Here is a 12,686-nt window from a genome sequence, read left to right on the forward strand (position 1 = left end):
TCACCATCTCCGAAGTTACCATCATGTCGCAGCATAACCATGTTACTGATTTCTGCACATGTTCTGGACTTTGGGGCCAAACTTTGTGCATACCATTCCTTTACCTGAAACATGTGTCCTGTATCCTTTATCTACTTGTCTGGTGGTTAGGGGGTTAGAGCTATCATCGTAGCATGAAGGCCTGAGAATGCAGAGAATCAGAGACCCAACTTCAGTTTGTTTATAGGTATATTCTGCATATAACCTTTAGGATTTTTGTTTGTTTGTTTATTTTTACCATCTAAGGGCCAAATGTCCTGCCATAAACTTATGGGATTTTTGTAAATATTAGCTGACAATTTCTAGTGATATCTGTGGGCTGTTATGATCCAGAGCAGATTAATCAGAGTGTTTTGTGCCTGCTGTGAGCAGAACACTTGGCAGTGGGGGCAGGGGGCTAAGGAGGTGATCCTCACTTAAGGACCTACACCGTAGTTGGAGACACAGGATTCATAGCCAAGGAGTAATTAAACCGGACACAAGAAGGCATGTAATCAAAGGGATAACCAGGTGCTGAAGGCCTTTAGGGATGGGGTGGTGGAGGCAGGGGTGGGCACACGTGTGTTTACTGTGGCTGGAGAAGTCAAAGAAGGCTTCTGGGAGGAGGCAGGGACTTGCTGGAGACTTGTTAGGTAGGCAGGGTTTAGTCAGAGGTCAGCAAGGCAGGATTTCAGGTCAGCGAATAAACAGGAGCCAGGGCAGAGAGTCAGAAATGAGCACAGCATGTTCACAGCAGTCACAGACTGCTGACCATGGTGAAGGTGAATGGTGCGAGGTGATAAGGTTGAAAGCTAGTCAGAGGATTTTTAGCTTGGACCTGGAAGGAAGGAGGAATCAGTCTTTTTTTTTTTTTTTTTTTTTGGTTAGGGAAGTGGCATGGTGTTTTTCTGAGCACAGGATGGGTTATTACTGAATGGATTTAGGGCATCTAGTTAGTGATCTAAGGGTGTGAGGTGGCAAGGCTCTGGACTGGGGTAGCAGCAAGGTGTTTTTTTTGTTGTTGTTTTTGTTTTTTAAGATTTTATTTATCTATTTGACACACACAGAGCACAAGCAGGGGGAACAGCAGGAAGAGGGAGAGGCAGGCACCCTGTCAAGCAGGGATCCCATTGTGGGACTTGATACCAGGACCCTAGGATCATGGCCTGAGCTGAAGGCAGATGCCTAAACGACTGAGCCACCCAGGTGCCCAAGGTTTTTTTAAAAATGAAATACGTGCAGGGAACTACTTCCAGAATGCCTGCTCAGTGCCTTTAAATGGGAGTGTTTTACATATGAGGGCATGGGGATTAAAGCCCCACAAGAGCATGTTTGTGCACATAATTGGGTCTTATCACATGTGGCTGCCTTTTATTCGAGCCTTTCTTGGGTCTTATCCTCCCAGCCACTAAATAATCGTCTGGTTTGGGACAGGTCCTTTAACTCCTCCATGTCTTGGTTTTGTCATCTGTAAAATGAGGGTGTTAATAGGCCTTGTCTCCTGGACTTATTATGAGAATTACATGAGTTCGTACATGTAAAGTGTTTATACTGGGTCCTGGAACATAGGAAGTCTTTAAAAAATATTAGCTATTATTTATTTATTCAGTCATTCATATTAGCTTGGGAATATAAGTATTTAAATTACCCAGTGGGCCAAAGCATTCAGAGCTGTGCTGAATCAAGTCTCTCCCCCAAAGAAAGCTGGCTGGAGACGTTGTGAAGATGGGACTCAGAATCTAGGATGGAACAATGTTAAAAACTCTAATTCCATGAATACCTTAAGATCTAAAGTATAAAACCCGGAGACCCGAGTCACAATATAATCCTGCCACTTCACTGGCTCCCACTGCAGAGAAGATAAATCTGGATTACTTAGTGAGCCAGAAAGCCTTCTTGACTGGCTTTGTGTCATCCCAGCCTCCTTCCTCCCCCAGCCTGGGAGGCCTGTCCCTCCAACCTGCACTCCTGCTTCTTTTCAAACACATCCCACCCTGGACTTGGGTCTCCCCCGCCTTCACTCTTTCCCCCAAAGCTCATTCCTCTTACTCTACTTGTGCCCAATAAAATTAGTCACCTGTTTTTAATAGACTTTATTTTTTAAGAGCAGTTTTAGGTTTACAGAAAAATTGCAGAGAAAGTGCAGAGTTCCCATATACTCTCTCTCCCAACTGTTTCTCCTATTAGTAACATCTTGGATGAGTGTGCCACATTTGTTACAACTGATGAGCCAATATTGATACATTGTTATAAGTACATTGTTATATAAGCCCATAATTTACATTAGGGTTTACTCTTTGTGTTGTACATTCTATGGGTTCTGACAGAGGCATAGTGTACTACATTCATGACAGTGTCACACAGAACAACTTCAATGCCTTAAAATTGCCCCGTGCTCCATCAGCTCGCTCCTCCCCTTTCTTCCCCTCATCAATTTTTAAGAATCACAATGCCATGTCTTCAGTGAAAACGTCTCGAATGAATCTCTTTGATGCTTTTGTGGCATTTTCTTCATACCTATTACAGCTCCTGTGTTCCACATAGTATTACAGATGGACCCACACTCTTCTTCCTTCCCTAGGTTGTATCTCCATGAGGGAGAGGATGTACCATGGATTTGGCCTGACAACACCTAGCCTAGACCCTGTTCTTAACAGGTGTCTTATACACACTGGCTGACCTGAATTGTGAGCAAATATCAGGGTGGGACTTTGCAGAATAGAGGCAGGGCTTTAGACCTTCAAGTCTGGAAGGGACAGGTAAATGAATTTGATACTTGCATCAGCACTCAAGTTCTGTGGATGGGAAAGTTCTTTGAAGACAACCTTCTTCTGTCCCTTCAGATCTGGGCTCAGGAGCAGGCTTACTGCTAGGCCACAGGGCTCTTCCCTTGCCTTGCCACCTCTCCAGCAAGAAAAAGTGAAACAACAACAAAAGAGGGGAAAGGGACAAGGAGCCTGATTGTTTTTATCCTCCCATCCTTGTGCCCCTCTCAGGAAGGCCCCTGGAAAGCCTTATGTTTGGTCCCCACTCTCTCTCCCCAGGTGGCCCCCAACAATTGATGCCCAGAGCGCATTCTTTGGCCAAGGAGCACCTTCCCATAAACGCTTCTTATTTTCTTAAGTCACGCCGAGCTTTTTGCTTTAAAGACGCTGTTCTCAGACGTTCTAAAACGCTGTAGGAACATGCAGATCGGAACAAAAGCAAATAAATCGAACCTTGTGAAGTAAAGCAGAAGCCCTTCTCCAACAGCCAGCAAAACGCTAAATGAGAAATAATCAGTCATCCACTAGATACAGTACTTTCCCCTCTAGACAGGAGCTGCCCTTGGCAGAAACCCCCACCCCAAATACGCGGCAGCGAAGGTACTCCCCTCCGCTGCCACAGGAGAGGCCGCAGTTTTAGCGCACTACCTATTCCTTTAACCAACACTCGCTGTTTGAAAGACCTTGGCCTTTACTTCCTTGTACCTGCCTGCAAACACACGTTGGGGGGTGGGGAGGGAGAGACACAAACAGAACGTCCCACCGTCACTCCCCGAATCTTTGGGCCCACAGTGGCGCCAGACCCAGCCCGGGTTAGAGGGGGGGACACTCTGGAAACCCGGTTAGATCTCCAGGTGCCCTTACCTGGGACAGTGAATGCTCTTGAGAGAGCAGGGCTCCCCCATCCCCCCCGCAACCGGGAAAAGCCAGAGGAAGCAGGAGGGAGAGTATGGAGGGAGCCTGGCAAAGCCCCTCCACCCCGAGACGACCGCCAGCGGGCACATTGGCTCCCAGGGGGCGGGGCCTCCTCCAGGTGTGCGGAGGAGAAGGACGCGGAGGGCTGAGGCCAGCGCCGGAGCCTAAGCAGCGCACTCTCCCGCTCTCCCCCTTCCCACTCCCATTCCCATCCCCATCCCCGCCCCGCCGAAATGAAGGGGAGGAGCGGTTAATCCGCACCCGGCGTCCGCGGGCTCCGCAGGCCCCGCCCACCTCAGTCGGGCGACACGGGAGCACGCTGCGGCGCGCAGGGGGTTAAGCGGCAGCCGGCGGCCGGAGCGCGCTTAACCCTTTGGCGCCCGCGAGCTTTGGTCCTCCGAGCCAGGCGGGGTGGCGGTACCCCGAGCCCCACGCGGCGGCCACCCCGGGCGCGCGGCCGAGCGGGGACAGCCGCGGGCCGGGCCCGGCCCCTGGGGCGCGGCGCGGCCCGTGGGAGGCTCGGCGGGAGGGGGGAGGGAGGGGACGGCGGCGGCGGGCGCGCAGCGTCGCCAGGGCGAAGCCGGCGTGCGGCGCGGCGCGGCGGGCGCGGAGCGAGCGAGCGAGCGAGCGCCTCCGTCCCCGGATGTGAGCTCGGGGCGCCCGCGGTCCCGAGCCAGCGGCGGCGCGGGCGGCGGCGGCGGCGGCGGCGGGCACCGGGCACCGCGGCGGGCGGGCGGGCATGGGGGGCGCTCCGAGCGGCCCCGGCGGCCGGGCCGGCATCTCCGCGGCGTCCCTCCGCTAGAGGAGGGGACCAAGCCAATTCTCCTTTGCAGCAAAAAATTACATGTATATATTATTAAGATAATATATACATCTTATCTTATTTTTTTAAAAAAGTTTATTTTGCTCCATTTTTGAAAAAGAAGGAGCGTGGGTGGCGAGCGGTTTTTACAAATTATTCTTATTTTCTGCTATCTGTTCCCGTCCCTCCCCACCCCCTGCTGAAGCGACAATAAGGGCAGGGACCGCGGCTCCTATCTATTGGTCACCCCCTTACCCGTTCCTCCCCCGCCCCAACGCCCAGCACCGTGCCCTGCACACAGTAGGCGCTCAATAAATGTTCGTGGATGATGATGATGATGATGATGAAAAACATGCACCATCAACGGCAGCAGCAAGCGGACCACGCGAACGGTGAGCAGCCAGAGCCTGGGCACCCGCTGCCAAATCTCATCCTTGTCATGGTCCTCCTCTTCCCACCCTCTCCCGTCTCATGCGCTGGGTGGGTTGAGGGGGTTGGAAAGGATGCTTCTAGCTCGGTGCCATCTACATAGAAAGGGGAGATGCGTGACAGCCACTCCGTTCTCCCCTTCAGGCCTTGAATGTCAGAGTTAATTCTGCATTTGTGGGGTGGGGGCGGCCGTGGAGTCCTTGGAGTACTGTGCCGCCGGAGGGGCGGCGAGCCGAGGTGATTCGGGTTCAGTGTCCTCGGGCTCAACTTTCCTCCAACGCTTGCGAGCGATGGAAGGGGGGGATGGCTGTTAGTCCTCAGCCTGAGCCCCCTTTCAGCCTCTTCTCGCCTTCCCCTCCTTCCCCGCCCCCTGGTCTCCAGTGGCATCCGGAAAATTCTAGGATTGCCCGGTTTCCCTCTTCGCGTCGGTGGGTGAAGCACACCCCGCCCCTGGAGAGAGAGGCCGGGTCTCGGAATCGCGGCCAGAGGGTCGGGAGGAGAGTATTCCCGCTCCCAGCGCCGCGGTGCACACGTCGGTAACCTAGCAATGCCCGGGGAGTCGCGGCCGCTGTAGGGCTCCCCTCCCCAGCCCGGCCTGGGCACCACGTGCAGCCACCACGCCGGCCGGGCTGGGTCGAGACAGCGCCCGGAACAGCTTCTGGTCAGCCCTCCTACCTCCTCCTTGGAGGGCGGGGTGGGGGCGGCCGCCCCCACCCCCCAACCTCAGTGGGCTCACAGCCTTCCCGGGAGAGCGCTTCCCAAGGGAAGTCTCTGCAAGATTCCTCCCCTGCTCGGTTTCCAGCTGGGGACTGCTGCTGCCCCAGGCCGGTGGCCCCCTTCTCGAGTTGCTGGGCAGGCAGACCTGTGCTTGCTTGACTCTCTCGTTCTTAGGAAGAATTGGTTTTGCAAAGGTCCATTCCTCTACCTTTGCCACCACTCTGACTTTGACTTCTGTCTCAGTAAGGAGGTTGTGACTCAAGGTAGGCAAGTGCCTGGGAGACCTGCCTTAGGTGGAGGCCTGACCCAAAGTCAAAGGGGGTTTGCACTTGGAGCCCCTTTGGGGTTCTGCCCTGTACCTAGATGCCAGTCTGCACTTCGGTGACTCCTGCCTGGGCCTTGAGGGCCCCTGGCCTAATCCACCCTGGCTTTCCTAGGGGTAGAGGTGCAGGCTGTCTGCCTTGACTGTATCTCTGGATGCTGGCTTGGCTGCTGCGGCTGCAATTTAAAATGCAAAAAAGCCCTAAAGATGTTTTCTGTTTTCGGAAGCCTGTGGAGGAAATGAGTCCCAAGCATCATGAATTTTCATTTGCAGGAAGTGTCAGTGCATAATCTAGATATTTGTTATGGGGCTTTTGGTATTGCCCTGGTGCCAGTGGAGGAGTTTTGGTTTTGTTTTTTTTTTCCCATGCCGAAAAACATGCATTTGTGGCTGTACAGAGATGTTGGAGTGACATCCTGAAAATGATTAAGACTATTGAGTTTTTGGCACTGCCCCCCCCCCCCCCCCCGTGGTAGTTATTTTGGAGAAAAGCTATTGTGCCTATCTGTTAACTCATTAGAGATCCATGGGTTTTTAAATGTCAGAAAAGGTGGAATAAATGTGGATGGCCTCAGTTTGAAGAAGGGCACCGGCAGAGTCCTTGGGAAACCATGAATATAGAAAGGAGCTCACCCCATTGCACCAGTGGTCCCGTGGCGCCCAGGACCCAGCGTGAGCACTTCTTTTCCTGCTCTGGTTGACCACATTCCTGCTTCTGAAAAATAGGACATGAGGTTCCACACGGAAAGATGGGAACCATACCCTCCCCCACCATCCGTTATTGATGGGAGACAGCCTTTGCTTTTTTCCTGAGACTGGATTCTCATTGTTAGTTAGTTTGTTTGTTTGTTCATTTTTCCTTTTCTCCTTCTTCCCAGAGGCAAACTATGCAAGAGGCACCAGACTCCCTCTTTCTGGTGAAGGACCAACTTCTCAGCCGAATAGCTCCAAGCAAACCGTCCTATCTTGGCAAGCTGCAATTGATGCTGCCAGACAGGCCAAGGCTGCCCAGACTATGAGCACCTCTGCACCCCCACCTGTGGGATCTCTCTCCCAAAGAAAACGTCAGCAATACGCCAAGAGCAAAAAACAGGGTAACTCGTCCAACAGCCGACCTGCCCGCGCCCTTTTCTGTTTGTCACTCAATAACCCCATCCGAAGAGCCTGCATTAGTATAGTGGAATGGAAGTATCCTTTTTTTTTTCGGGGACGTCTTTCTCATTTTCTCTTGAACATCTGTTCTTTCAAAGGATCTGCTTTCTGAAATGGCACTTACAAAGTCGTAGCCGTGTACAGGGTCTCATTGTATATACCTTCCTATCTCGGGGTGCAGAGGGGTGGCTCTCTGGGTATATTTCGGCGCGCGTGTGCGTGCGTGCGTGCGTGCGTGCGTGTGTGTGTGTGTGTGTGTGTGTGTGTTGTGATGGAGGGAGGGGGCGACAGCCTGAAACTTCAAAGTGGCAGTCAAATAGGAAACTGACCTTTGGTCATTTGACACTAGGTGGTTAGTTTAAACCCACCATTGCTTTTGGGACTGTGATAGGCATCGAACCTCTTGCAAATGAGGTATGCTGATTTAAAACAATACATTTTTGACCTTTAGTGGCATCTCCCCATTCTGATGTTTAGAATTTCTTTTCTGCTACTCCCCACTACGCCTGAGGTTGCTTCCAGCTCTGACATTTGCTGATCTGATGGTTCAGGTAGCTACAAATATGAACACTTGCTTCATAGGGAGGGAGCAATTTGCTCATCAATGCTATGACTTCCTGGAATTTCCTTTTGACATGTTCCAAAAAAGCATTTGAAACGTGAGCGGGAGGGAGCATGTGGAGGGAGAGGCTTGTGTGCGCCTCTCCTTCCCGAGCCCTTGTAAGCTGGAGAGCAGTCTGTCAGTGGGGGAATTTGCAGTTGCTGCCTTTATAAAACATTCTGTCTGTGTCCTTGGACTGGAGTTACATTTCTGAGTGTCTCCTATGTATTTTTAAAACTGAACTCCAAATGCCCCAGGATGGTTGTTAACGTCCCAGATCTTGGAAAACCGGGGTGCTCAGCCTGCTCACCCCTTCCCCAAATCTGGAAGCCAGTCTCCAGTTGCTGCCACCCTCCAGAAATGTTGACTGAGGCCTCCTTTCTGAGCAAATGGCTTTCTAATTAGTCAGATGATTCACTGGTCTGGGTAAAACAAAGAATTTCCTTTTCCCAGAAGAGTATTTGGGACTGACAGGAGCCTTCGAGTAGCTCCTAAGCATAAGAAAGAGTGCAAAGGTCAGGCTTTCCCCAGCACCCCTCGGGTGAAGGAGCTCAAAAGGGAGGCTCTTGGCCACCAGCTGGAAGGTGGAACTCTAACCCCCTTAGAACATGGGCACCTAGCTGGGCTGCTCTTTGCAGGCCTTCTGTTGTAGCTGGTGGTTTTCTATGCTCACGGACACAAGTTAAAATGGGGTAACTTTGTGGAGAAAGGTTTTGGAGAGGGCAGCCAAAGGCGGGGGTAGGATTTGAGGGGTTTTCGGGCGCTTTTCCTTTTTAGAACAGATGTCCGCTCTCTAGAGGGAGTTACAGTGTCTCTCGCATAGCTGGGGGTGCATGGACATGTTTTCTGTTGTAAGTTCTCTTCTAGTCTGAGAATGAACACTAGAGTCAGCCCAGAGGCAGCTAGGCGCATGGGGGTGTGCCTCGATGGCATTGCTGCCCGCAGAATCATGGTTGCACTCAGCCAGAGAGATCTCCTCCTCCTGAGGTCGGCTTGACATGACTTTGGGTGAGCAGAGCCCTCTCTGGGGTCTTTCATTGCACGCGGAGTAAGGTGGGAGGCCTGACACTGTTCCTCTTCGTGCACAGTAATGCGTATATCGCAATTTATGTGTCCGGAATGAATTCCTGGATCATGCAGCTGGCTCCCTTTCCCGCATGGCCAGACACATGTGTACAGGAACTAGGGGATGTGGCTGCCAATGCAGGGAGAAGCCTGCCTACAAATGGGACAGTCTGTAGAACAGATCTTTAAACAACATATGATCTGTTTGTCTTTCCCAGTGACAGTTCCCTTCTAGTTCAGGGAGTGGGTCGTAGAAATCCTCTGAAAGCCAGCTGTGCCAGGCCCAGTCCGCACTGGGAGAGTGAGAACCTTGCTGTCTGTACACCCAGACAAGGCAAGAGTGTCCTGCATCTTGGGGGAATGAGGAGTGTTTGCCTTATCAGAAGGACTTTTTGGGAGCAGACCCATCTATTTCTCTATTGCTCTGTTGTGCGTGGCTTGTAAAAATCTTGGGGCAGTGAGATAATTAACCATCAACACTTGGCAGCTGAAATCAGACCCCCATAAGGGAAAAAAAAAGTGTTTGGCTTTCCCAAACAGCATTGGTATTTCTTGGATTTGCTGGTCTGTCATTTAGGTATTGGGAACTAATAAGGAAGAATGGTGGTATGGGGGGGATGGGAGAGACCACAGGGTGTGTTTTCTCTGTAGGTTAACAGTGGGGCAGTTGGCTTTTAAAATTGTAGTAGGAATGGTGAAGAAAAAAAAAAAAACGAAAAGAGGATCCTGAAGTCTTCTGAAGGGGAACTGTCTTGAGGTTGGATCCTTGGATAAGAGATTTTGTAATACTAGATGAGGTAAAAGAATAAATATGAATGAAAGCTAATTGACTTTAAAAATAAACCCATCAAAATTAGTAAGAAAAGAAAGTCATTCGTTGTCCTTATTTCAGTGAGTGTCGAAACACTTTAAAGGGGTGATTTTTCATAAGACTCAGGGTATCCACAGGGAGGTAGGGGGCCTTTGTTTCCTTCAGCATTTTTGGATTTCCCAGAAGGATATCAGGATGAATGGAGGAGGCTCTGGTTCACATCCTCAAAGCTTTCATACTCGGAGATGTTTAGTACCAGTGGCTTTGCCTTTTGTGAGTGAGGTTATGGCAGAAACACTTACAAAATCAAGCCATTCCCCCATGCCCCCCAAAGTTGCAGATTATGTTGGTGCTGAGAAACCTTGCATTCGGAAAGCCTGAAAGCCAAAAGAAGAAAAACAGTCATTTTGGCAGAAGTCAAATTTTGCATTGCCAGTTTTGACAATGTCTCTTAATAACACCAGAATGTTGAAGCAAGTATCTGTTGCAAGCTGATTTCAAAGTGATTTCTTCCAGACAGACCCCCGAGATTTAGAATTGTTCAATTGTACTTTCAGAGTGTCTGGTGCTGATTTCTTATGGCTTTTTATTTAATTTGTTTATAAATTGAATGCAGTAACAGCTCATTAGAAACCAAGCTCCAGTCCAGCTGTAATCCAAAACAGTGATAGGCATTGATTAGTAAAGGAAGCAGAGTGGGGAGCTGGAGCCTGGCTGCTTGTCACAGTGTCTGAGGTATTGGAACATGCCACGAGACTGTCACAGGTAGAGTGCAGAAAGTTCTGGTGCCTTGGCCTTCCCCGGTCCAGACAGGAGACTGACCCAGCCAAGAATAGCCCCCGAGAAAATGGCTTTAACACATGGAGGCAAGGATTTGTGGAAGAGATTTGTCTCATGGGGACTTCTCTTTGTGTCTACGGCACAAGGAATGTCATGTTCTCAGGCCTTTGTCGCCTTTAAAACTTGAAGAAGCAGAAACATGTTTCATAGGGTGCCCTCCCTGGTTGTATGTGTAGGTTTCAGTATAAAACGCACAGCAAAGAATGAGCGTAACATGGTCCTTGCAAGAGAAAGAGAGGACTGAGCGTAACATGGAAAGAGAGGACATGGAAAAGTCATTCGATAGGAACATCTGCCAGATGACCATGGACGATGACATTTGCCGGAGACAGAGCGGGCACAACAGTGGGTCGAGAAAGGACTCGAGTGTGTAACTTTCATTTCAAAAGTGAATCAAGAGTGTGGTGTGATTGGGAGTGTGATGGGAGAGATGGTTTGTGTTTGCATAAGATATATATGCCTTAACAACATTTTCCAGACCATTTGACATATTTATATTATTGGCTATTTTTGCCAATTGTGTGGCCTTAGCTATTTACATCCCATTCCCTGAAGATGATTCTAATTCAACAAATCATAACTTGGTAAGTGTCCTTAGAGTTCCTGCTTGTCCTGATATGCGGTTATCGTTGGCCTCTCTACTTAAACTGGCAGCTGGCTTTCTGGGGGGGGTGAAAGTTTACAGCTGTGCATGGGATGTTTCCTGGAGCTTTGCAACAGGGGGTTTGTTTGTGGTTTGTTTGTTTGTGTTTTTTTCCTTCTGACCTGTATTTTCAAATTTATACTGAATGAAAGTGTTGAAAGTCATGAATCTTGCATAAATAGATGTGACACTTTTTTATGGAAGAGGTTGGTAGCAGATTTTAAAATAACTTTTCTCTCCGCATAGGCTTTTGCTGTCTACCGTTCTTTTCCGGATAATATTAGCTCCTTTTGTTTTTGTTTTTGTTTTAAATCCAGTGTTTATTTGAGAGTGATGGGTATTTTGCTTGGTCAGTTTTTCTGGTAAGTAGAGAATTATCGCAGATTTTGTACATGAGCTGTTCATTTTTCGAGCATTGGAATACTATAGAATGAGTAGATCTGCGTCGGAACATAATTTGGAGAATACAGTGTCATGTGCCTTTAGGAAGATCCTGTGAAGATACGTTTTATCCCAGGATAAAATGATTCTAGGGTTAAATAAATTGGGATACTTCCACATACTTGATTGCCCTCTTCAAGATTTATAGTGCACATAAACTCAGTAAGAGCTCCGGGAAGGTCTGTCGTTAAAAAACCAGTTTCATTTTGTTTAACTCAGCTAGTCTCTAAAAGTAATTGGTCATGGATTCTTCAAACAGTTTCTTGGCAGACCACATCACGGAACCATTGCTTCATGAAACTTCCTTTGGGAAAGGTTGATATAGTTTTTTTAAAAAAAAGAAAAAAATTAAAAAAAAAAAAAGGAAAAAAGAAAAAAAGCCTGAAGGAGCACCTGAGTTGGGACTAGGAGCTTGTCCCACTGAGCTGGGACAACTTGCTTTGTTTTAGGGGGCATTTCCCAAATCCTTTCCACATTGCTGTTCAGCCACTTGTCAGGGGGTTCTGGATGAGGTGATCACTGGGATTGTATTTGCTTCTGACACTCTGTAATCTTTTCTTGATGATTCAGAAGCCATGTCAGGATTTTTCTGGAGCAGCCGCATCCTCCTTGGCGGGGTGGGGGCTGCTGTGCAGAAAGGCAGGTGGAGGAGGGGGCTGGTGCTGGGTAACAGGGAGCTCTCTTTCTTGTTTTGCTCTCTTTTAGCTAGACTCATTTCTGGTTTTCCATGTTGCAGCTGTATTTGAGTAAGGCGGCTGTTTGTAACTGAGTGTGTGGGGTAAAGGCAGAACCAGGGTGTGTGTGGGGATTGCTGGGTTCTGAAGATACTGAAATTATGCTCTTGTGATTTTATTGATTTGATTTGATTCTTAAAGATTTTACTTAGTTGTCAGAGAGAGAGAGGGAGAGAAGATAAGCAGGGAGAGTGGCAGGCAGAGGGAGAAGGAGAAGCAGGCCCCCTGCTGAGCAAGGAGCCCAATGCCGGACTCCATCCAAGGACCCCACGACCATGACCCAAGCCAAAGGCAGATGCTTAACCGACTGAGTCACCCGGCCATCCCTGCTCTTGTGATTTTAGCCTTAATCATCTCTACACAGGATTTCACGTTACACTTAAAACATTGTGGCTTATGTTAGGTGTAACATGAGGTCTGCTCATATTTGG

General features: G+C 49.3%; 1 protein-coding gene across 7 annotated transcripts in view; it reads left to right on the forward strand.

Annotated features, from left to right (window-relative positions):
• Window positions 1–4,458: 4,458 nt before the first annotated feature.
• CACNA1D (calcium voltage-gated channel subunit alpha1 D) overlaps window positions 4,459–12,686 on the forward strand; it is a 296,933-nt gene continuing 288,705 nt past the window's right edge. For all 7 annotated transcript variants that reach the window (XM_045990264.1, XM_045990266.1, XM_045990269.1 and 4 more), the window contains exons 1-3: window positions 4,459–4,892; window positions 6,847–7,156; window positions 10,916–11,021. In XM_045990264.1, coding sequence (XP_045846220.1) covers window positions 4,826–4,892; window positions 6,847–7,156; window positions 10,916–11,021 — 483 coding nt within the window. In that variant the 5' untranslated portion in view covers window positions 4,459–4,825. The remainder of the gene's footprint in view (window positions 4,893–6,846; window positions 7,157–10,915; window positions 11,022–12,686) is intronic.

This window comes from Meles meles, chromosome 20, assembly GCF_922984935.1.
Source record: "Meles meles chromosome 20, mMelMel3.1 paternal haplotype, whole genome shotgun sequence".
Taxonomy (NCBI): Eukaryota; Metazoa; Chordata; class Mammalia; order Carnivora; family Mustelidae; genus Meles; species Meles meles.